The 22,608-nt window shown below is 51.2% G+C and overlaps 1 protein-coding gene across 1 annotated transcript in view; it reads right to left on the bottom strand.

The window, feature by feature from the left end:
- OAZ1 (ornithine decarboxylase antizyme 1) overlaps positions 1-22,608 on the bottom strand; it is a 35,155-nt gene that overhangs the window by 3,841 nt on the left and 8,706 nt on the right. The window contains 2 exon segments of the mRNA XM_030217318.1: positions 10,944-11,029; positions 15,683-15,855. Of these exon segments, the coding sequence (XP_030073178.1) occupies positions 10,944-11,029; positions 15,683-15,855 (259 nt within the window).

The following is a 22,608-nucleotide window of genomic DNA, read 5'->3' as shown; positions in this document are numbered from 1 at the left end:
CACCGTCCCTGCGCCACCTGACCGAGACAATGAGCCCCCCAACCGGACAGGCTGGCATCCGTGGTGAGAATTACCCATTCTGGAGCTTCCAATGGCATTCCCTTCACTAGGTTTCGAGCGTCTAGCCACCAACGGAGGCTGAGACGCGGATGAGCAGTCAGAGGCAAACGCATCTCCAACCCCTGCGATTGAGACCACCGACTGAGAAGTGCCGACTGCAACTGCCGCATGTGCGCTCTGGCCCAGGGCACCACCTCTATAGTCGCTGCCATCATGCCCAAAACCTGAAGGTAAGCACGCGCTGTCGGTCTGTCTCCCGCCAGGAAGTGACGAATCTGATCCTGTAACCTGCGGATCCGAAGAGTCGGCAACACCACCCGACCGTTGAGCGTCTCGAAGCGCACCCCTAGATACTCGAGGGATTGGGTCGGGACGAGATGGCTCTTGCTGTGGTTCACTACCCAACCAAGCGATTCCAGCAAGGCTACCACCCGCGCTGTAGCCACTTCGCTCTCCGCCTGAGACTTGGCCCGAATCAACCAATCGTCCAGATACGGGTGCACCAAAACTCCGTCTCCGCAAAGCCGCCGCCACTACTACCATCACCTTGGAAAAGGTGCGGGGAGCTGTTGCTAGTCCGAAGGGAAGAGCACAAAATTGAAAATGCTTTCCTAAGACCGCAAAGCGTAGAAAACGCTGATGCGCCGTCCGAATGGGAATGTGAAGATAAGCTTCCGTCAAATCCAGCGACGTCAGAAACTCTCCCTGCCGCACCGCGACAATAACGGACCGCAACGTCTCCATGCGAAAAGAGGGAACCTTGAGCGCTGAATTGACTCCCTTGAGATCCAACACCGGACGCCAGGCATCCTCCTCCTTTGGTACTACAAAATAGATCGAATAGCACCCTAAGCATCTCTGCGTTGGAGGAACAGGAACCACTGCTCCCAGGGCCAGAAGGCGACGCAACGTGTCTCGAACTGCTGCTTTCTTGATTCTTGAATGACATGGGGACTCCAGAAACCTCTCGGGAGGCGACTCTTCGAATTCCAGCGCATAACCATCTCGAATCACCTCGAGAACCCACCGATCGGACGTGATTTGGACCCAGCTCTGATAAAACTGACTCAGCCGAGCTCCTACTCGCACCAGAGCCTGGGTCCGCACACCATTGCACATTCCGTCCGGACACCTGTCCTCTCGCGGCAAAGTCACGCCCTCCGCGACGATTCCCTCGAAAGGACTGGGTGCGCTGAAAAAAACGTCCTCTAAAAGCCCCACTAGTCCGTCCCGGCCTATACCGGCGGGCCTCAGCAAAACGACCACGAGAAGACACCCCTCTGGTGCCCGACCTGGGACGTAAATCCGGCAGGCGAGGAATCTTAGCATCACTAAGGCCTTTCACCAAATTGTCCAAATCCTCTCCAAAGAGCATGGTTCCCTTAAATGGCAGAGAACACAACTTCGCTTTAGAAGCTGCATCCGCGACCCAACCTCTCAGCCATAGGGCCCTACGCGCTCCAACTATCATAGCCATGTTCTTGGCGGACGCCCTCAATAAATCATAAAGGGCATCCGACAAGAAAGACGAACCCATCTCGAGCTTGGCTAATTCCTGAACGCCGGAGGCCCCAACCTCTACTGACTCATCAAGGAGTTTCTCGGCCCAGCGAAAACATGCTCGGGCCACCAGGCCCCCACATACCGAGGCCTGGAGCGCGAGCGCCGACAAATCAAAAGTACGCTTAAGGAAGGCGTCAATCCTCCTATCCTGGGGGTCGCGGAGAGCGGCTCTGCCGTCTACCGGGATAGCCGTCGCTCTAGTCACAGCTGTAACCACTGCATCCACCGTAGGGGCCTTCAAGGAATCTTTGTCCTGCTGAGGAAGAGGATAGAGCCGCGCCATTGCCTTATAGACCTTGCATGGAGCATCCGGTGACTTCCACTCCTGGGAAATCATCTCCCGGAGGTCCTTGTTCATAGGAAAGGACCGCGCCTTACTGTGAATACCCTTTACCAAAGGGTCCTGCCCCGATTCACCCACGGGCACCTCAGGCTCAAACTTAAGTGTCACCGTGACTTGGTCTATGAGCTCCGCAAGCTCATCCCTATGGAAGATTCTGACCACCGAGGGGTCCTCCCCAGGTAAGGCCTCAATCAGGTTAAGAGAGTCTTCAAACCCCTCTACCTCCTCCTCAATCCCTATTGGTTCTTCCGAACCCAGCTGAGACAAACAGTCCCCTTCTTCTGACCATTCCAATCTTGGTCTTTTCGTTAATATAGAGCCATGCCCCTCCTCCACCTGAGGAGGCCCGGCCTTCCAGGCCTGGAACAGAGACCATACAAAATCTGGAGGAAAACCGACACATCCTGAGCCCTCCGAGGGAACTTTCTGGCCTAAACCGGAGGAAGCTGGCCCCACACTCAGCGCATCTGCTGATCGCGGCGGATTCAAAATGGCGGCCGTTCCCGCCGAAACTGCAACCGCCGACATCGCGCCTGCCTGCGATCCCGCTGACACCAAAACCGGCGATCCCGTCGGAAGTTCCGCGGCCAACACGGGGGGAGCCGAAATTGACTGTTTAGGCTCGCCACAGAGGCGACACTGACCGCCCGCCGTCTCTAACCCCCGCCGCGAACAGGCGCGACAACGAAGTAGCTTGCCGGTCATAATCAAACACACACACAGTCCGCCTTTGCGCTAATTAATTCCTGACCCTGTCAAGCAACTTCGTACTGCTCTCCCGTCTAGTGCAGGGAAACTGAATTCCTCTTCAGTTCCGCACTAAATAATAAAAGGCTCTTAAAGGGCCAGAACACTGCTGGCAGCTGACAATTGTGAGGCATTCAAGGCTCCAGTCCAGAGAAAGCAGCCGAGGCACACAGCTGCCACTTATACAGAGATGGAGAGCAGCTTAGGGGGAGGGACCCGCAACACAGGTGTAACACCCCAGGGGAAACACTGGGCCCCACCGGACCCAGGGCCCCGAAGCACACTTTTTTTTTTTTTTTTTTTATCCACGTACAGGGAGACACAGAATGAACCAAAATGGAACAAACCACCCAATTTTCTACTTCCTATGAGGAAAACTACCTCACCAGACCAGTGAAGACTGCACAGGCTGTCCTTCTACCTCTGCTGAGACAGCGAATGCTACATACCTGTAGAAGGTATTCTCCGAGGACAGCAGGCTGATTGTTCTCACTGATGGGTGACGTCCACGGCAGCCCCTCCAATCGGAAACTTCACTAGCAAAGTCCTTTGCTAGCCCTCGCACGCACCGCGCATGCGCGGCCGTCTTCCCGCCCGAAACCGGCTCGAGCCGGCCAGTCCAGTATGTAGCAAGACAATACACTTCAAGGGAAGACACAACTCCAAAGGGGAGGCGGGCGGGTTTGTGAGAACAATCAGCCTGCTGTCCTCGGAGAATACCTTCTACAGGTATGTAGCATTCGCTTTCTCCGAGGACAAGCAGGCTGCTTGTTCTCACTGATGGGGTATCCCTAGCCCCCAGGCTCACTCAAAACAACAACATTGGTCAATTGGGCCTCGCAACGGCGAGGACATAACTGAGATTGACCTAAAAAATTTACCAACTAACTGAGAGTGTAGCCTGGAACAGAACAAACAGGGCCCTCGGGGGGTGGAGTTGGATCCTAAAGCCCAAACAGGTTCTGAAGAACTGACTGCCCAAACCGACTGTCACGTCGGGTATCCTGCTGCAGGCAGTAATGAGATGTGAATGTGTGGACAGATGACCACGTCGCAGCTTTGCAAATTTCCTCCATGGTGGCTGACTTCAAGTGGGCTACCGACGCTGCCATGGCTCTAACATTATGAGCCGTGACATGACCCTCAAGAGCCAGCCCAGCCTGGGCGTAAGTGAAGGAAATGCAATCTGCTAGCCAATTGGATATGGTGCGTTTCCCTACAGCCACTCCCCTCTTGTTGGGATCAAAAGAAACAAACAATTGGGCGGACTGTCTGTGGGGCTGTGTCCGCTCCAGATAGAAGGCCAATGCTCTCTTGCAGTCCAATGTGTGCAGCTGACGTTCAGCAGGGCAGGAATGAGGACGGGGAAAGAATGTTGGCAAGACAATTGACTGGTTCAGATGGAACTCCGACACAACCTTTGGCAGAAACTTAGGGTGAGTGCGGAGGACTACTCTGTTGTGATGAAATTTGGTGTAAGGGGCCTGGGCTACCAGGGCCTGAAGCTCACTGACTCTACGAGCCGAGGTAACTGCCACCAAGAAAATGACCTTCCAGGTCAAGTACTTCGGATGGCAGGAATTCAGTGGCTCGAAAGGAGGTTTCATCAGCTGGGTGAGAACGACATTGAGATCCCATGACACTGTAGGAGGCTTGACAGGGGGCTTTGACAAAAGCAAACCTCTCATGAAGCGAACAACTAAAGGCTGTCCTGAGATCGGCTTACCTTCCACTTGGTAATGGTATGCACTGATTGCACTAAGGTGAACCCTTACGGAGTTGGTCTTCAGACCAGACTCAGACAAGTGGAGAAGGTATTCAAGCAGGGTCTGTGTAGGACAAGAGCGAGGATCTAGGGCCTTGCTGTCACACCAGACGGCAAACCTCCTCCAATGAAAGAAGTAACTTCTCTTAGTGGAGTCTTTCCTGGAAGCAAGCAAGATGCGGGAGACACCCTCTGGCAGACCCCAAGAGGCAAAGTCTACGCCCTCAACATCCAGGCCGTGAGAGCCAGGGACTGGAGGTTGGGATGCAGAAGAGCCCCTTCGTCCTGCGAGATGAGGGTCGGAAAACACTCCAATCTCCACGGTTCTTCGGAGGATAACTCCAGAAGAAGAGGGAACCAGATCTGACGCGGCCAAAAGGGAGCAATCAGAATCATGGTGCCTCGGTCTTGCTTGAGTTTCAACAAAGTCTTCCCCACCAGAGGAATGGGAGGATAAGCATACAGCAGACCTTCCCCCCAATCCAGGAGGAAGGCATCCGACGCCAGTCTGCCGTGGGCCTGAAGCCTGGAACAGAACTGAGGGACCTTGTGGTTCACTTGAGATGCGAAGAGATCCACCAGGGGGGTGCCCCACGCCTGGAAGATCTGTCGCACCACACGGGAATTGAGCGACCACTCGTGAGGTTGCATAATCCTGCTCAACCTGTCGGCCAGACTGTTGTTTACGCCTGCCAGATATGTGGCTTGGAGCACCATGCCTTGACGGCGAGCCCAGAGCCACATGCTGACGGCTTCCTGACACAGGGGGCGAGATCCGGTGCCCCCCTGCTTGTTGACATAGTACATGGCAACCTGATTGTCTGTCTGAATTTGGATAATTTGATGGGACAGCCGATCTCTGAAAGCTTTCAGAGCGTTCCAGATCGCTCGCAACTCCAGAAGATTGATCTGTAGATCGCTTTCTTGGAGGGACCACCTTCCTTGGGTGTGAAGCCCATCGACATGAGCTCCCCATCCCAGGAGAGACGCATCCGTGGTCAGCACTTTTTGAGGCTGAGGAATTTGGAAGGGACGTCCCAGAGTCAAATTGGAGCAAATCGTCCACCAATACAGGGATTCGAGAAAACTCGTGGACAGGTGGATCACGTCCTCTAGACCCCCGGCGGCCTGATACCACTGGGAGGCTAGGGTCCATTGAGCAGATCTCATGTGAAGGCGGGCCATGGGAGTCACATGAACTGTGGAAGCCATGTGGCCCAGCAATCTCAACATCTGCCGAGCTGTGATCTGCTGGGACGCTCGCACCCGCGAGACGAGGGACAACAAGTTGTTGGCCCTCGCCTCTGGGAGATAGGCGCGAGCCGTCCGAGAATCCAGCAGGGCTCCGATGAATTCGAGTTTCTGCACTGGGAGAAGATGGGACTTTGGGTAATTTATCACAAACCCCAGTAGCTCCAGGAGGCGAATAGTCATCTGCATGGACTGCAGGGCTCCTGCCTCGGATGTGTTCTTCACCAGCCAATCGTCGAGATATGGGAACACGTGCACTCCCAGCCTGCGAAGCGCCGCTGCTACCACAGCTAGGCACTTTGTGAACACCCTGGGCGCAGAGGCGAGCCCAAAGGGTAGCACACAGTACTGGAAGTGGCGTGCGCCCAGCTGAAATCGCAGATACTGTCTGTGAGCTGGCAGTATCGGGATGTGTGTGTAGGCATCCTTCAAGTCCAGAGAGCATAGCCAATCGTTTTGCTGAATCATGGGGAGAAGGGTGCCCAGGGAAAGCATCCTGAACTTTTCTTTTACGAGATATTTGTTCAGGGCCCTTAGGTCTAGGATGGGACGCATCCCCCCTGTTTTCTTTTCCACAAGGAAGTACCTGGAATAGAACCCCAGCCCTTCTTGCCCGGATGGCACGGGCTCGACCGCATTGGCGCTGAGAAGGGCGGAGAGTTCCTCTGCAAGTACCTGCTTGTGCTGGAAGCTGTAGGACTGAGCTCCCGGTGGACAATTTGGAGGTTGAGAGGCCAAATTGAGGGTGTATCCTTGCCGTACTATTTGGAGAACCCACTGATCGGAGGTTATGAGAGGCCACCTTTGGTGAAAAGCTTTCAACCTCCCTCCGACAGGCAGGTCGCCCGGCACTGACACTTGGATGTCGGCTATGCTCTGCTGGAGCCAGTCAAAAGCTCGCCCCTTGCTTTTGCTGGGGAGCCGCGGGGCCTTGCTGATTCGCACGCTGCTGACGAGAGCGAGCGCGCTGGGGCTTAGCCTGGGCCGCAGGCTGTCGGGAAGGAGGATTGTACCTACGCTTGCCAGAAGTATAGGGAACAGTCTTCCTTCCCCCGAAAAATCGTCTACCTGTAGAGGTAGAAGCTGAAGGCTGCCGGCGGGCGAACTTGTCGAATGCGGTGTCCCGCTGGTGGAGAGACTCTACCACCTGCTCGACTTTTTCGCCAAAAATGTTATCCGCACGGCAAGGCAAGTCCGTAATCCGCTGCTGGATTCTATTCTCCAGGTCGGCGGCACGCAGCCATGAGAGCCTGCGCATCACCACACCTTGAGCAGCGGCCCTGGACGCAACATCAAAAGTGTCATAAACTCCTCTGGCCAGGAATTTTCTGCACGCCTTCAGCTGCCTGACCACCTCCTGAAAAGGCTTGGCTTGCTCAGGGGGAAGAGCATCAACCAAGCCCGCCAACTGCCGCACATTATTCCGCATGTGTATGCTCGTGTAGAGCTGGTAAGACTGGATCTTGGACACGAGCATAGAGGAATGGTAGGCCTTCCTCCCAAAGGAGTCTAAGGTTCTAGCGTCCTTGCCCGGGGGCGCCGAAGCATGTTCCCTAGAACTCTTAGCCTTCTTTAGGGCCAAATCCACAACTCCAGAGTCATGAGGCAACTGGGTGCGCATCAGCTCTGGGTCCCCATGGATCCGGTACTGGGACTCGATCTTCTTGGGAATGTGGGGATTAGTTAATGGCTTGGTCCAGTTCGCAAGCAATGTCTTCTTCAGGACATGGTGCAAGGGAACAGTGGACGCTTCCTTAGGTGGAGAAGGATAGTCCAGGAGCTCAAACATTTCAGCCCTGGGCTCGTCCTCCACAACCACCGGGAAGGGGATGGCCGTAGACATCTCCCGGACAAAGGAGGCAAAAGACAGACTCTCGGGAGGAGAAAGCTGTCTCTCAGGAGAGGGAGTGGGATCAGACGGAAGACCCTCAGACTCCTCGTCAGAGAAATATCTGGGATCTTCCTCTTCCTCCCACGAGGCCTCACCCTCGGTGTCAGACACAAGTTCACGGACCTGTGTCTGCAACCTCGCCCTGCTCGACTCCGTGGAACCCCGTCCACGATGGGGGCGTCGAGAGGTAGACTCCCTCGCCCGCATCGGCGAAGCTCCCTCCGCCGACGTAGTCGGGGAGCCTTCCTGGGAGGTGGCCGCGGTCGGTACCGCACGCGGTACCGACGTCGGGGACCTCAACCTGGGCGATGGGCCAGCCGGCGCCACGCTCGACGGTACCAGTGGCGCAAGCACCGCCGGTACCGGAGGGGTAAGGCGCAACAGCTCTCCCAGAATCTCTGGGAGAACGGCCCGGAGGCTCTCGTTTAGAGCGGCTGCAGAGAAAGGCTGAGAGGTCGATGCAGGCGTCGACGTCAGTACCTGTTCCGGGCGTGGAGGCTGTTCCGGGCTGTCCAGAGCGGAGCGCATCGACACCTCCTGAACAGAGGGTGAGCGGTCCTCTCGGTGCCGATGCCTGCTGGGTGCCGAATCCCTCGGCGACCCAGAGCTCTCGGTGCCGACACGGGGAGGAGACCGGTGTCGATGCTTCTTCGATTTCTTCCGAAGCATGTCACCGGAGCTCCCCGGCACCGACGAGGAGGACGTCGAATCCATCCGTCGCTTCCTCGGGGCCGAGACTGAAGAAGGTCGATCTCGGGGGGGCTGTACCGCAGGAGCCCTCAGGGTAGGCGGAGACCCACCCGAGGGCTCACCGCCACCAGCAGGGGAATGGACAGCCCTCACCTGCACTCCACCCGATGCACCACCGTCCGACGACATCAGCAGACGAGGTCCTGGTACCACCGACGTCGATGCAGCTATCCGATGTCTCGGCGCCGATGCAGAGGCCCGATGCCTCGATGCACTCGATGCAGGGGCGGCCGAGGAAGATGGTCTGGACGCTGACGACGTCGATGCACTCGAAGATCCCGGTGCCGATGCCGACGAAGAGCCCGAGAACAACACGTTCCACTGGGCTAGTCTCGCTACCTGAGTCCGCCTTTGAAGCAGGGAACACAGACTGCAGTTCTGAGGGCGGTGCTCGGCCCCCAGACACTGAAGACACGACGAGTGTCGATCAGTGAGCGAGATAACCCGGGCGCACTGGGTGCACTTCTTGAAGCCGCTGGAAGGCTTCGATGTCATGGGCGGAAAAATCACGCCGGCGAAATCAAAAGCCGAAATGGCGAAATTTGAAGCACCAAATTTAGAGGGAGAAAAATCTCGACCGAGGCCGAAAAGAGGCCTACCCCGACGACGAAAGAAAACTTACCGGGGCAAAAAAGCTGGAAGTACGGGGAGGATTTACACGAAACCCGGCGGGGGGTTTCCGGAGCACTTCCCGACTAGGACAAAGCTTTCCCGAAGGAAAAAAAACACGTTCAAAACAAATTGGACGCGCGAGGTCGACTTTCCGGGGCTCGACACGGCGAAAACACGACCGTACCGAGTGCGGACAAAAGAAGACTGGCCGGCTCGAGCCGGTTTCGGGCGGGAAGACGGCCGCGCATGCGCGGTGCGCGCGGGCGCGCGAGGGCTAGCAAAGGACTTTGCTAGTGAAGTTTCCGATTGGAGGGGCTGCCGTGGACGTCACCCATCAGTGAGAACAAGCAGCCTGCTTGTCCTCGGAGAATGAGAAAATACTGGCTAGTGGGTGTACTGCACAGGTTATATATACAGTATCAAAAGCTCAGTGTTTTCTCAGTCTCCCTCTGCTGGTAGGAGTGCATAACCCACGCGTCTTGACCGGTCTGGAGGGTCGCTGAGGAACTGCCGATTCAGGCGCCCTGTCGAAACTGCCACCGCCGACAGCGCTACCTGGAAGCCCAATGCTACCGGACCCAGAGACACCGCCGGAACTTCCACAAACACCACCGGCGGAGCCGCAATCTGCTGTTTCAGCTCCCTGCATAGCTGACATTGACCGCCTGGCATCTACTCCGTCGCAAGCACGCATGGCAACAGAGCAGCTTCCCGGACATACTCAACCTGCCCAAGGGAGAAAAAAAAATGCAGACCTCCCTTCCAGAGAGAATACTAGCACTGCTCTCTCCTGCCTAGACAAAGTGAAACTGAACTCCCCGCTCCAATTAATTTTATTTTAAAGAGAGACAGGGACCTGGCAGCTGCTGATTGCAAGGCACTCAAGACTCCAGTACTGAGAGAGAAGCACCAGGGAGGGACCAGACCAGCAGGTGTGACACCCCAAGGGGAATGCTGGACCCCACCAGACCCCCAAAGCATTTTTTTTTTTAATTTAACCACGCACAGGGTTCTGCAATACCAAAGAAGCTCAATTAAAATTTTCCCTTTAAGCTACCTCACCAGACTATTTGGAGGACTGCACAGGCTGTGCTTCTACCTCTGCTGAGAAAATACTGGCTAGTTGAGGTGCTGCACAGGTTATATATACACAGTATCAAAAAGCTCAGTGTTTTCTCAGTCTCCCTCTGCTGGTAGAATACATAACCCACGCGTCTTGACCGGTCGAGGGTCACTGAGAAACTGCTCTATATATTTGAAACAAATTCAGGAAGAAACCCCCTTGAAGTTCTCCCCCCGTGACAGCCCAAAGAAACTTCTGGGAACTTTTCTGGAGTGGTAGGCTGTGACTGTATAATGGTGGCACTTCCTGCCAAAAGTGGAACAGCTGTTTGCACCAGAGAAAACACCCAACTGAGAAAAGCATTAGGACCTCTTTGGCAGTACAAAATTTACAAACAGATGCCATGAGGCCCCTGCACTGGCATGCCACACAACAGCAAATTCTCCACCCTGATTTTTTCCCCCTCAAAAAATAAAAAAAGCCCCTGAAAATGCAGGAGTTAAATATTGACTGCAATAGATGCAGCAAGCTAGAAACTGAGCTACTTTGCTCATTTGGTAGTTTTGTTTTTTAAAACACCAAAGCAATACAACTTCCTGCCCTTCCCTTGAAGGGGCTGATGCTATTGCAGAATGGTAGACTCAATTAACATTAAATTGCACTAATAAGTCAGGCGGGACTAAGCCATCCAAGTGCAACACCCCCAAGGTTGTAAAAGAACCCCTGTGGGTCTTAGCCTCCTTCAGTAACAAGCTTGCTTTTAAATCCCATTGCACAGAAGTATAGGACCAACAATGTTTGGTTAAGGAGACAAAAATAGAAATGTAAGTATGAGACTGAAGGGCTCACCACCTTCCACCTGGTTTTGTCTAAATATGGTGATGCACATGTTGCCTACCTCTGTCATCTCTGTTCTTGTGGAAGCAGATAAACACATGATCAACTTGCAGCTGTTCCTCAGCAAATTCTAGCAGAACTGCAAAACTTAAGAAATCATGTTGTTAAGAGCCAAGTCCAGCCACCTCTTTCAAAGCTTTACACAATTTAATCCCAAATCAGGTCAGATACGAAGTATATTATAGGGAAAAGAAAAGAGGTCTGCCAGCTCTGTATAGGGACCAAGAACTTATGTTCAAGGTACAGAACCGAGCCCTTGAAGTGATACAATAGGTACAGGGCTTGGTCAGATTTTCTGAAAGCATCTTTGCATATTACAAAGTATGTCCATACTGAAAATATTGGCCAACCAACCATTTTAATATGCACTATCCCAGTTTGTCCATGTCACTAGTTGAGCTGTGACTATGGGATTAACCCTCTTGTTTAGCCAATGTTCAAAACTGCAGAGTGATTTTGATCCACTGTTTGTAGCATTCCATGTGCTGACTTGAACCAAAATACTGCTAATTGATTTCTGATTTTATTCTAATCAACTTTGTCTACATGTTTAGCCGATATCTATTCTCCTGAATTTATTGCTAAGTTGTCCTGTGAATCTATTGTGGTGCACTTCTTGATTTCTAACCCTGTCCACCGCCCCCCCCCCCCCCCAAAAAAAAAAAAGTCTTCCTGCCTAGCTCTGATAGAGGATAGGTTTTTCCAACTGCGCTTCTTGTCCTACACCCTTGCTAACTAGAACTTCCACTGCCTCAAAGAATAAAACCACCTAATAGACAGTTCACGGTAGGCTCAGGCAGACTGTTGTGGCACAGAAGCATCCACCCTCACAAGTGTTGCCCCTACAGAATTCTTTTGCTACATTACAGCACTGATGTCCCCAAAAATAGAACTGAGGCAGAAGCAATGAAGGTGGATCAAAAAGATATGAAGGTGCCCAAAGAGAAAAGTCACCCCCCAAAACACTAATGTTCAAAGGGGATTCCATTATCAGAGGCATTAACTTTGAGTCACAGTTCAAGCCTTCCAGGCTCCTCAGCTACCAGGAGTACCAAGCAAATCTGTATAATAAACTAAAGAGTCAAATGCTGATATTCACCTGGGAACAAATGACTTGTCCAGTAATACCCCACTTGCTGTGCAGAGCTTTTTGGGAGCTGGGAGAGGGGTTAAAACCTTTTGAGAAATAGCTCTCTGAAGTACTACCTACCTTTGGAAAGGGAGAGAAAAGATTGCAAAGTACTGAACATTTCAATAGCTGGCTCAAAAGCCTGATGTCAAAGAAGGTTTTAGGTACAGGAGGATGGGGCAATATATGGAAAAACAAAAGACTATTGTAATGACAGGCTGCATCTGTGGCAGGAAAAAAAAAAAAAAAAAAAAAAAGAAGTCCTTGGAGAAAGTTAGACAATATGCTTGTAGGCATTTAAACTAGATGGCAGGGGTAGCATATGGAGTCAGGTCACTTCGTGATCAGCTAAAGCTAAAGACAAGATGTGACACTAAAAGCAATTAATTTTTGTAAATCACTTAACACAGCAGAAAGCAAGACTAAAGACTAAACAGAACACAAAAATGCCACTGAAATTTCTATATATAAAAGGCACCACCAATGTTCTAAATGAAGCCTCCAGCTGGAAGTGTGAAGCAGCAGAGATCTGGTTTCCCCATGAGTGTCTGCCCCGCCCTCGCTCTAACAGTGAAGGAAAACAGCACGAAATCAAATCGCTCTCTGTAACACTGAAGGACTCAGAGGGGGGAGGGGGAGAGAGGGCAGAAGTCCTCACTATCTCTAACACAAACAGCAGGAAACACTGAAGGACTGGACTCCGAGGGGGGAGGGACACACTCTGAAAACCTTGCTAGCCCCGTTTCATTTGCATCAGAAACAGGGCTTTTTTTTTTTTACTAGTGTAGATAAAGCGATGACCACAAATGCTCGAAGTGTAAGCAACAAAGTTCATGACCTGCAAGCCCTGATGTTAGAGGCACAGATGTTGTTGCAATCATGGAGACAACATAGTCTGCCTGAGCCTACCGTGAACTGTCTATTCGCACCACAATTAGAGAATAAGTCATCGTGATAGGTTGAAATGGATATGAACAGGTGTACTATGAAAAGGTTGTCTGCACGCTTGCCTGTGTGACTGGAGTAACATTAATTCTCTCTCCCGACCACCAACCTCTTCCCCCCACCTGCTCCGCCACCCAATTTCGGCTAAGCTTCTGAGGATCCATTCCTTCTGCACAGGATTCCTTTATGTTTATCCCACACATGCTTGAATTCCGCTACCGTTTTCATCTCCACCACCCTCTGAAAAAACACTTCCTGACATCTTTCCTGGGTCTGCCCCCCTTCAATCTCATTTCATGTCCTCTCGTTCTACCGCCGGAAAAGATTTGTTTGCGGATTAATACCTTTCAAATATTTGAACGTCTGTATCATATCACCCCTGTTCCTCCAGGGTATACATGTTCAGGTCAGCAAGTCTCTTCAAACGTCTTGGAACGCAATTCCCATACCATTCTAGTAGCTTTTCTTTGCACCGCTTCCATTTTTTTTTTTTTTTTTTTTTAAACATCCTTCGCAAGGAACGGCCTCCAAAACTGAACACAATACCAGATGGGGCCTCACCAATGACTTGTACAGGGGCATCAACATTCTTTCTGCTGATCACACCTCTATACAGCCTAGCAACCTTCTCGCTACGGCCGCCTTGTCACACTTTCGTCGCCTTCAGATCCTCGGATACTATCACCAAGATCCCTCTCCCCCTCAGTACCTATCAGACTCTCACTGCCTAACACCTGAGGAAGGAGCTGATGGGCTGGGGAACATAAGTGGAAGGACAGTGGTCCAGGCTCAAAGGAGCTATAAATATGAACACAAACCTTTATGTAAGGAGAATTAAAAAAAGAGAAACGAAACAGTTCTCCAAGTGGCTGAGAAAATAAAGGTTAGAGTTGGCGTTCAGGAAATACAGAAAAAACACGGAAAGTAATACCAGATGAAACTGAAAGCCAAGAGATACGTCTGGCAGAAGCACAAGAACAAATGGCTAGAAATGTAGAGGGATGACATGCGAACCACTATGTGGATAATGAAGGAAAAGCAAATATGCTAAATACTTTTGTTCTGTTTTCACTGAAGGACCATGATTGGCAAAAGTACATATGAGAATGAAGATATAGCACTGTTCAAGAAAGCAAGTGTATGAACTTGAAAATCTAAAGGTGGACAATGTCATGGTACCAGATGGGATCCACCCCAGGATATTGAGGGAGCTCAGGGAGGTTCTGGCAGGGCCTCTTAAAAATGTGTTTCATAAATCCTTGGAGACGGGAGAGGTTCTGTGGGATTGGAGAACAGATGTGGTCCTTCACAAAAGTGGTGATAGGGAAGAAGCTGGAAACTACAGGCTGGTAAGCCTCACTTCAGTTACTGGAAAAGTAATGGAATTGATGTAGATAGTGAATTTTCTGGAAGCCAATTAAGTTGCAAGATCCGAGACAACATGGTTTTACCAAAGGTAAATAGTGCCAAACAAACCTCATTGAATTCTTTGACTGGGTGACCAGAGAACTGAATCAGGAATGTGCTATAGATGTAATGTACTTAAGACTTCAGCAAAGCTTCTGACAGTTCCCCATAGGAGGCCCTTGAATAAACTTGGCAGGCTGAAGATAGGAACAGACAGGACCCAACGTGGTGAGCTGGATTAGGAACTGGTTGACAGACAGATGCCAGAGGGTGGTGGTAAATTGAATTCACTCGGATGAAGGAAAGGAGCAGTGGAATGCTTCAGGGATTGGTGCTGGGGCAGATTCTAATATATTTGTGAGTGACATTGCCGAAGGGTTAGAAGGTAAAATTTGCTTTTTTGCAGACACCAAGATTTGTAACAGAGTGGACACCCCGGAGGGAGAGGAAAACATGAAAAAAAAGATCTGCAGAAGCTAGAAAAATGGTCTAAGGTTTGGCAATTAAAATTCAATGCAAAGAAATGCAAAGTGATGCACTTGAGTAGAAATCCACAGGAGACATGTGTTAGGATGTGAGTGATACGTAGACAGGGAGAGGTATCGTTGGTGAGACCCCACTGGAGTACTGTGTTCAGTTTGAGGCGTATCTTGCTAAGGATGTTAAAAAAACTGAAGCGGTGCAAATAAAGCTACAAAAATGGTATGGGATTTGCATTACAAAACATACGAGACTTGCTGACCTGAACATGTATACACTGGAGGAAAAGTAGAAACAGGGGTGATATGAGATGTTCAAATATTTGAAAGGTATTAAAATCTGTAAACAAACCTGTTCAAGACGTGCATGAAGGTGGTAGAACTAGAGGACATAAAATGAGGTTGAAGGGGGTAGACTCAAAATGTCATGGGATAAACAAAGGAATCCTGTTCAGAAGGAATGGATCCTCAGAAGCTTAGCATTGGGTGGCAGGGCTAGTACTGGGCAGACTTCTACAGTCTGTGCCCTGAAAATGGTAGATACAAATCAAGGTCAGGTATACCTATAAAGTAGTGTATATGAGTTTGTTGGGCAGACTGGATGGACTGTACAGGTCTTTCTGCTGTCACCTACTATGTTACTATGATTGAGTGTTCAGTATCCATCCGCTGCTAACTGTATAGCTTCTCAAACAGAAGGACCTGTGTTACTAACCTCAGTTCAATCTACAAGCCAGAATTATTGCCAAGTATTTTCACTTAACTTTATAGTCTACATACCTATCTTTGCTCCCTTCAGGGAGAGCTCCACTTGGAATTTCAATGTAGAGATTGTTGCTGTTCAGCACGGCTCTCCAACTCACATGTTTATTGTCTGTAAGCCTGGACTGGATATTCAGAATTCTTGTCCTGTTATTTGAAGTTAACTCCTCTGTTACATTCAGCCGATTATCCTGTTAAAGTCAGTATTACAAGCCTTTGTGGTTAGTTTTCAAGTAGCTATATCAAGACTGCAAACTGATCCTGCAGTAAGCTGTTATTGCACCATTAACTGCCCAACTACACAAAGTCAAAGCCATCAATACAGTTTCAAGACTCCACTATACCCAAGTGTTTGCTACAAGTTTACAGCGTAAAAACGTTTAAGGGCCTCAATATGAAATGAAGGTAATTTCTAGAAGAGGAAAAACGCTTGTTTGCAGAGCATAATTTTGTATCAAAGTTATACCTTTCCAGTCAGATCTTGTACAACTGGAAAGGAGACTTGCCTGCAGAGTTGTCCAAGCTGTTTATCTTGCAATTGTGTATTTACAGAATGCTTTAAAAGGACTATCCTCCCCCTTCTCCATGAGATGATCTGAATTAGGACTAAGCATAGCAAGATAGCATGCAGCCCTGCATACAATTCTGTGACCTGGAATTGAACAGTCACCACAGAAAGGCAGTGGTCCCCAAACTTAGAAACAGATGGAAATAAAGGCCGTATGACCCATCCAATCTACCCATCCTCTGTAACCCCTAATTCTTCCTGTTCCTAAGCAATCCCACATGCTTATCCCATGCCTTTTTAATTTCTGGTACAGTCCTAGATTCTACCACCTCCACCACCCTTTGTGAAATAGTACTTCCTTTGGTTACTCAAGCTTTGTCATATGCCCCCTCAACTTGATCCTGGAAGCACCCCAGCCAGTTAGGTTTTCAGGATATCCACTGTGAGTTTCATGAGAGATTTGCATGCCGTTGAGGCAGTGCATGCAAGTCTCATTCACACATTGTGGATATCCTGAAACCCTGACTGGCTGGGGTGCTTCCAGGACCAGGGGAACCACTGCAGTAAGGCATCCCAAACATTTTACATCAGCTTCCCCAAATGGTGGGTGCTCAGATTGTCCTGTACAGACTATGGGGGGTCATGCTTCCTGCAGCTGTGCAATTGGCATCCCAGTCACAGAAAGATTGGTGATCACTTTACACAGTGTAGAAAGGGATTAACAAGCCTAAGTTTCTTGATGTCTGGCAGAGCACGAGCAGCAGTGTCAAGGCTGTGTAGAGCATGCAGCATGGCTGTTGCCCTTATTCTCCCAGTGATCACATACCCAGCTCTACCCACTTCCCTGTACTCGCATCCCAGAGTACCCTCCATTTCCTCAGTGCTTTTTGGCAGAAGGGAGTGGCTGCATGTTCCTCCACTGCCATAGGGCTTACTGATGAATATGAACTACATGGGAAACCATAGAACCCTGTGGTCCCCATTCAGCAGGCAAAGCCAATGCAGCCTCATTGTCTGTTTCTACTTAAGTGCTAGGAAGGAGATGGAAGGCAAGACTGGGAGTGCCACATGAGGGTTAACCCAAGTTGCACTAAGTCGGGAGGGACCTGGCCATCCAAGTGTGACACCCCCAAGGCTGTTAAGAGAACTCCTGTGGGGCAGGTGCACCGTAAGTACCACAGAGAGGTAGGAGGCAAGGAGAGCGAGATACAAGATGTAGAGGTATAGGATGGGTGGGTTTTGAGAACCAGCTACAATGTGGTGACTGCTGGGGATCAAGTAAGCTATGCTGTTTGAAAGGAGTTTATGGGGTAGGGGTTCAGACAGCATGTGTATGTGCAAGTTGTGCTGTATTAATGGGTGGAGGTGGTTTATGAGCATGTTTGCTCAGGGGAGAGGGTAGTCTTGCTGGAGGAGGATGAGAAAGGCGATAAAACCATGTCCCACCATGGAGGAGGGACAGAACTGGGACTTACTACAGTCACATAATAGAGTACGATGGGGAAGGCAGAAGAGGGACAGGTTTATGCTTGGGGAGGATAGATTCAGATGCTGCTGCTGCAGGATGGGTGAAGAGAGGCTTTATGCTGTGGCAGAGTGGCTAGGTGAGCAATGGGGAGGGCTAAAATTGACTGCTGCATCTCCACTGCCTTCTCACCCCAGCAAATGCAGCCTAAAGGTCTCTATCCCCAGAGAGGATACAGGAGTGGGTGATTTGAAGGTCAGTGATGCCACCACCAAAACTTCCCCTTCTTCCATTCTGCCACCACCAAAACTTCCCCTTCTTCCCTTCTGTCTAGGCTGCTCAATCAACTGCCACTGTTTATCAGTTAAAACCTATTTTGAATAAAATTTGGCACTGAGCATTGATAAATGCACACAATTGTCAAATTTTTCCAAACTGATTCTAGATATATGGGCTGGCTCCTAGATCTTAAGAAAATGTGTCAAGGCTTGACTTAAAGCAAATGCTACATACCTATAGAAGGTATTCTCCGAGGACAGCAGGCCGATTGTTCTCACTGATGGGTGACGTCCACGGCAGCCCCTCCAATCGGAACACTTTACTAGCACAGGCCTTTGGCTAGTCCTCGCGCGCCCATGCGCACCGCACATGCGCGGCCGTCTTCCCGCCCGAACCGGCTCGTGTTCGTCAGTCCCATATGTAGCAAGACAAACAAGGGAAGACAACTCCAAAGGGGAGGCTGGCGGGTTTGTGAGAACAATCAGCCTGCTGTCCTCGGAGAATACCTTCTACAGGTATGTAGCATTCGCTTTCTCAGAGGACAAGCAGGCTGCTTGTTCTCACTGATGGGGTATCCCTAGCCCCCAAGCTCACTCAAAACAACAAACATGGTCAATTGGGCATCGCAACGGCGAGGACATAACAGATTGACCTAACAACTTATCCAACTAAGAGTGTAGCCTGGAACAGAATAAACATGGGCCTAGGGGGGTGGAGTTGGATTCTAAACCCCCGAACAGATTCTGAAGCACTGACTGCCCGAACCGACTGTCGCGTCGGGTATCCTGCTGCAGGCAGTAATGAGATGTGAATGTGTGGACAGATGACCACGTCGCAGCTTTGCAGATCTCTTCAATAGTGGCTGACTTCAAAGTGGGCCACTGACGCTGCCATGGCTCTAACGTTATGAGCCGTGACATGACCCTCAAGAGCCAGCCCAGCCTGGGTGTAAGTGAAGGAAATGCAATCTGCTAGCCAATTGGATATGGTGCGTTTCCCCACAGTCACTCCCCTCCTGTTGGGATCAAAAGAAACAATTGAGCGGACTGTCTGTTGGGCTGTGTCCGCTCCAGATAGAAGGCCAATGCTCTTTTGCAGTCCAATGTGTGCAGCTGACGTTCAGCAGGGCAGGAATGACGGGGAAAGAATGTTGGCAAGACAATTGACTGGTTCAGATGGAACTCCGACACCACCTTTGGCAAGAACTTAGGGTGAGTGCAGAGGACTACTCTGTTATGATGAAATTTGGTGTAAGGGGCCTGGGCTACCAGGGCCTGAAGCTCTCTACGAGCTGAAGTAACTGCCACCAAGAAAATGACCTTCCAGGTCAAGTACTTCAGATGGCAGGAGTTCAGTGGCTCAAAAGGAGGTTTCATCAGCTGGGTGAGAACGACATTGAGATCCCATGACACTGTAGGAGGTTTGACGGGGGGCTTTAACAAAAGCAAACCTCTCATGAAGCGAACTAAAGGCTGTCCTGAGATCGGCTTACCTTCCACATGGTAACGGTATGCACTGATTGCACTAAGGTGAAACCTTATGAGTCTTGAGACCAGACTCAGACAAGTGCAGAAGGTATTCAAGCAGGGTCTGTGTAGGACAAGAGCGAGGATCTAGGGCCTTGCTGTCACACCAGACGGCAAACCTCCTCCATAGAAAGAAGTAACTCCTCTTAGTGGAATCTTTCCTGGAAGCAAGCAAGATGCGGGAGACACCCTCTGACAGGCCCAAAGAGGCGAAGTCTATGCTCTCAACATCCAGGCCGTGAGAGCCAGAGACTGGAGGTTGGGATGCAGAAGCACCCCTTCGTCCTGTGTGATGAGGATCGGAAAACACTCCAATCTCCACGGTTCTTCGGAGGACAACTCCAGAAGAGGGAACCAGATCTAACGCGGCCAAAAAGGAGCAATCAGAATCATGGTGCCTCAGTCTTGCTTGAGTTTCAACAAAGTCTTGCCCACCAGAGGTATGGGAGGATAAGCATACAGCAGACCTTCCCCCGGTCCAGGAGGAAGGCATCCGATGCCAGTCTGCTGGGGGCCTGAAGTCTGGAACAGAACTGAGGGACCTTGTGGTTGGCTCGAGATGCAAAGAGATCTACCAAGAGGGTGCCCCACACCTGGAAGATCTGGCGCACTACTCGGGAGTTGAGCGAGCACTCGTGAGGTTGCATAATCCTGCTCAACCTGTCGGCCAGACTTGTTTACGCCTGCCAGATGTGGCTTGGAGCACCATGCCATGACGGCGAGCCCAGAGCCACATGCTGACGGCTTCCTGACACAGGGGGCGAGATCCGGTGCCCCCCTGCTTGTTGATGTAATACATGGCAACCTGGTTGTGTCTGAATTTGGATAATTTGGTGGGACAGCCGATCTCTGAAAGCCTTCAGAACGTTCCAGACCGCTCGTAACTCCAGGAGATTGATCTGCAGATCGCGTTCCTGGAGGGACCAGCTTCCTTGGGTGTGAAGCCCATCGACATGAGCCCCCCACCCCAGGAGAGACGCATCCGTAGGCAGCACTTTGTGGCTGAGGAATTTGGAAAGGGCGTCCCAGAGTCAAATTGGACCAAATCGTCCACCAATACAGGGATTTGAGAAAACTCGTGGACAGGTGGATCACATCTTCTAGATCCCCAGCAGCCTGAAACCACTGGGAAGCTAGGGTCCATTGATCAGATTGCATTTGAAGGCGGGCCGTGGGAGTCACATGAACTGTGGAGGCCATGTGGCCCAACAATCTCAACATCTGTCGAGCTGTGATCTGCTGGGACGCTCGCACCCGCGAGACGAGAGACAACAAGTTGTTGGCTCTTGCCTCTGGAAGATAGGCACAAGCCGTCCGAGAATCCAGCAGAGCTCCTATGAATTAGAGTCTCTGCACTGGGAGAAGATGGGACTTTGGATAATTTATCACAAACCCCAGTAGCTCCAGGAGGCAAATAGTCATCTGCATGGACTGTAGAGCTCCTGCCTCGGACGTGTTCTTTACCAGCCAATTGTCGAGATAGGGGAACACGTGCACTCCCAGCCTGCGAAGCGCCGCTGCTACTACAGCCAAGTACTTTGTGAACACTCTGGGCGCAGAGGCGAGCCCAAAGGGTAGCACACAGTACTGGAAGTGACGTGTGCCCAGCTGAAATCGCAGATACTGTCAGCTGGCAGTATCGGGATGTGCGTGTAGGTGTCCTTCAAGTCCAGAGAGCATAGCCAGTCATTTTCCTGAATCATGGGAAAAAGGGTGCCCAGGGAAAGCATCCTGAACTTTTCCTCGACCAGATATTTGTTCAGGGCCCTTAGGTCTAGGATGGGACGCATCCCCCCTGTTTTTTCCACAAGGAAGTACCTGGAATAGAATCCTAGCCCTTCTTGCCCGGATGGCACGGGCTCGACCGCATTGGCGCTGAGAAGGGCGGAGAGTTCCTCTGCAAGTACCTGCTTGTGCTGGAAGCTGTAGGATTGAGCTCCCGGTGGGCAATTTGGAGGTTTGGAAACCAAATTGAGGGTGTATCCTTGCTGTACTATTTGGAGAACCCACTGGTCGGAGGTTATGAGAGGCCACCTTTGGTGAAAAACTTTCAACCTCCCCCCGACCAGCAGATCGCTCGGCACCGACACGTTGATGTCGGCTATGCTCTGCTAGAGCCAGTCAAAAGCTCCCCCCTTGCTTCTGCTGGGGAGCCGAGGGGCCTTGCTGAGGCGCACGCTGCTGACGAGAGCGAGCGCGCTGGGGCTTAGCCTGGGCCGCAGGCTGTCGAGAAGGAGGATTGTACCTACGCTTACCAGAAGAGTAGGGAACAGTCTTCCTTCCCCCATAAAAATGTCTACCTGTGGAAGTAGAAGCTGAAGGCTGCCGGCGGGAGAACTTGTCGAAAGCGGTATCCCGCTGGTGGAGCTGCTCTACCACCTGTTCGACTCTCTCCAAAAATATTGTCCGCTCGGCCAGGAGAGTCCGCAATCCGCTGCTGGATCCTATTCTCCAGGTTGGAGGCACGCAGCCATGAGAGTCTGCGCATCACCACACCTTGAGCAGCGGCCCTGGATGCAACATCAAAGGTATATACCCCTCTGGCCATGAATTTTCTGCACGCCTTCAGCTGCCTGACCACCTCCTGAAATGGCTTGGCTTGCTCAGGAGGGAGCTTGTCCACCAAGCCCGCCAACTGCCGCACATTGTTCCGCATGTGTATGCTCGTGTAGAGCTGGTAAGACTGGATTTTGGCCATGAGCATAGAAGAATGGTAGGCCTTCCTCCCAAAAGAGTCTAAGGTTCTAGAGTCTTTGCCCGGGGCGCCGAAGCATGCTCCCTAGAACTCAGCCTTCTTTAGGGCCAGATCCACAACTCCAGAGTCGTGAGGCAACTGAGTGCGCATCAGCTCTGGGTCCCCATGGATCCGGTACTGGGACTCAATCTTCTTGGGAATGTGGGGATTACTCAGAGGCTTGGTCCAGTTCGCCAGCAATGTCTTTTTTAGGACATGATGCATGGGTACTGTGGACGCTTCCTTAGGTGAAGGATAGTCCAGGAGCTCAAACATTTCAGCTCTGGGCTCGTCCTCCACAACCACCGGGAAGGGGATGGCCGTAGACATCTCCTGGACAAAGGCCGCAAAAGACAGACTCGGGAGGAGAAAGCTGCCTTTCAGGGGAGGGAGTGGGATCAGAAGGAAGGCCATCAGACTCCGTCAGAGAAA

This window comes from Microcaecilia unicolor, chromosome 11, assembly GCF_901765095.1.
Source record: "Microcaecilia unicolor chromosome 11, aMicUni1.1, whole genome shotgun sequence".
Taxonomy (NCBI): Eukaryota; Metazoa; Chordata; class Amphibia; order Gymnophiona; family Siphonopidae; genus Microcaecilia; species Microcaecilia unicolor.
This window is presented reverse-complemented; position numbering and strand designations above follow the sequence as displayed.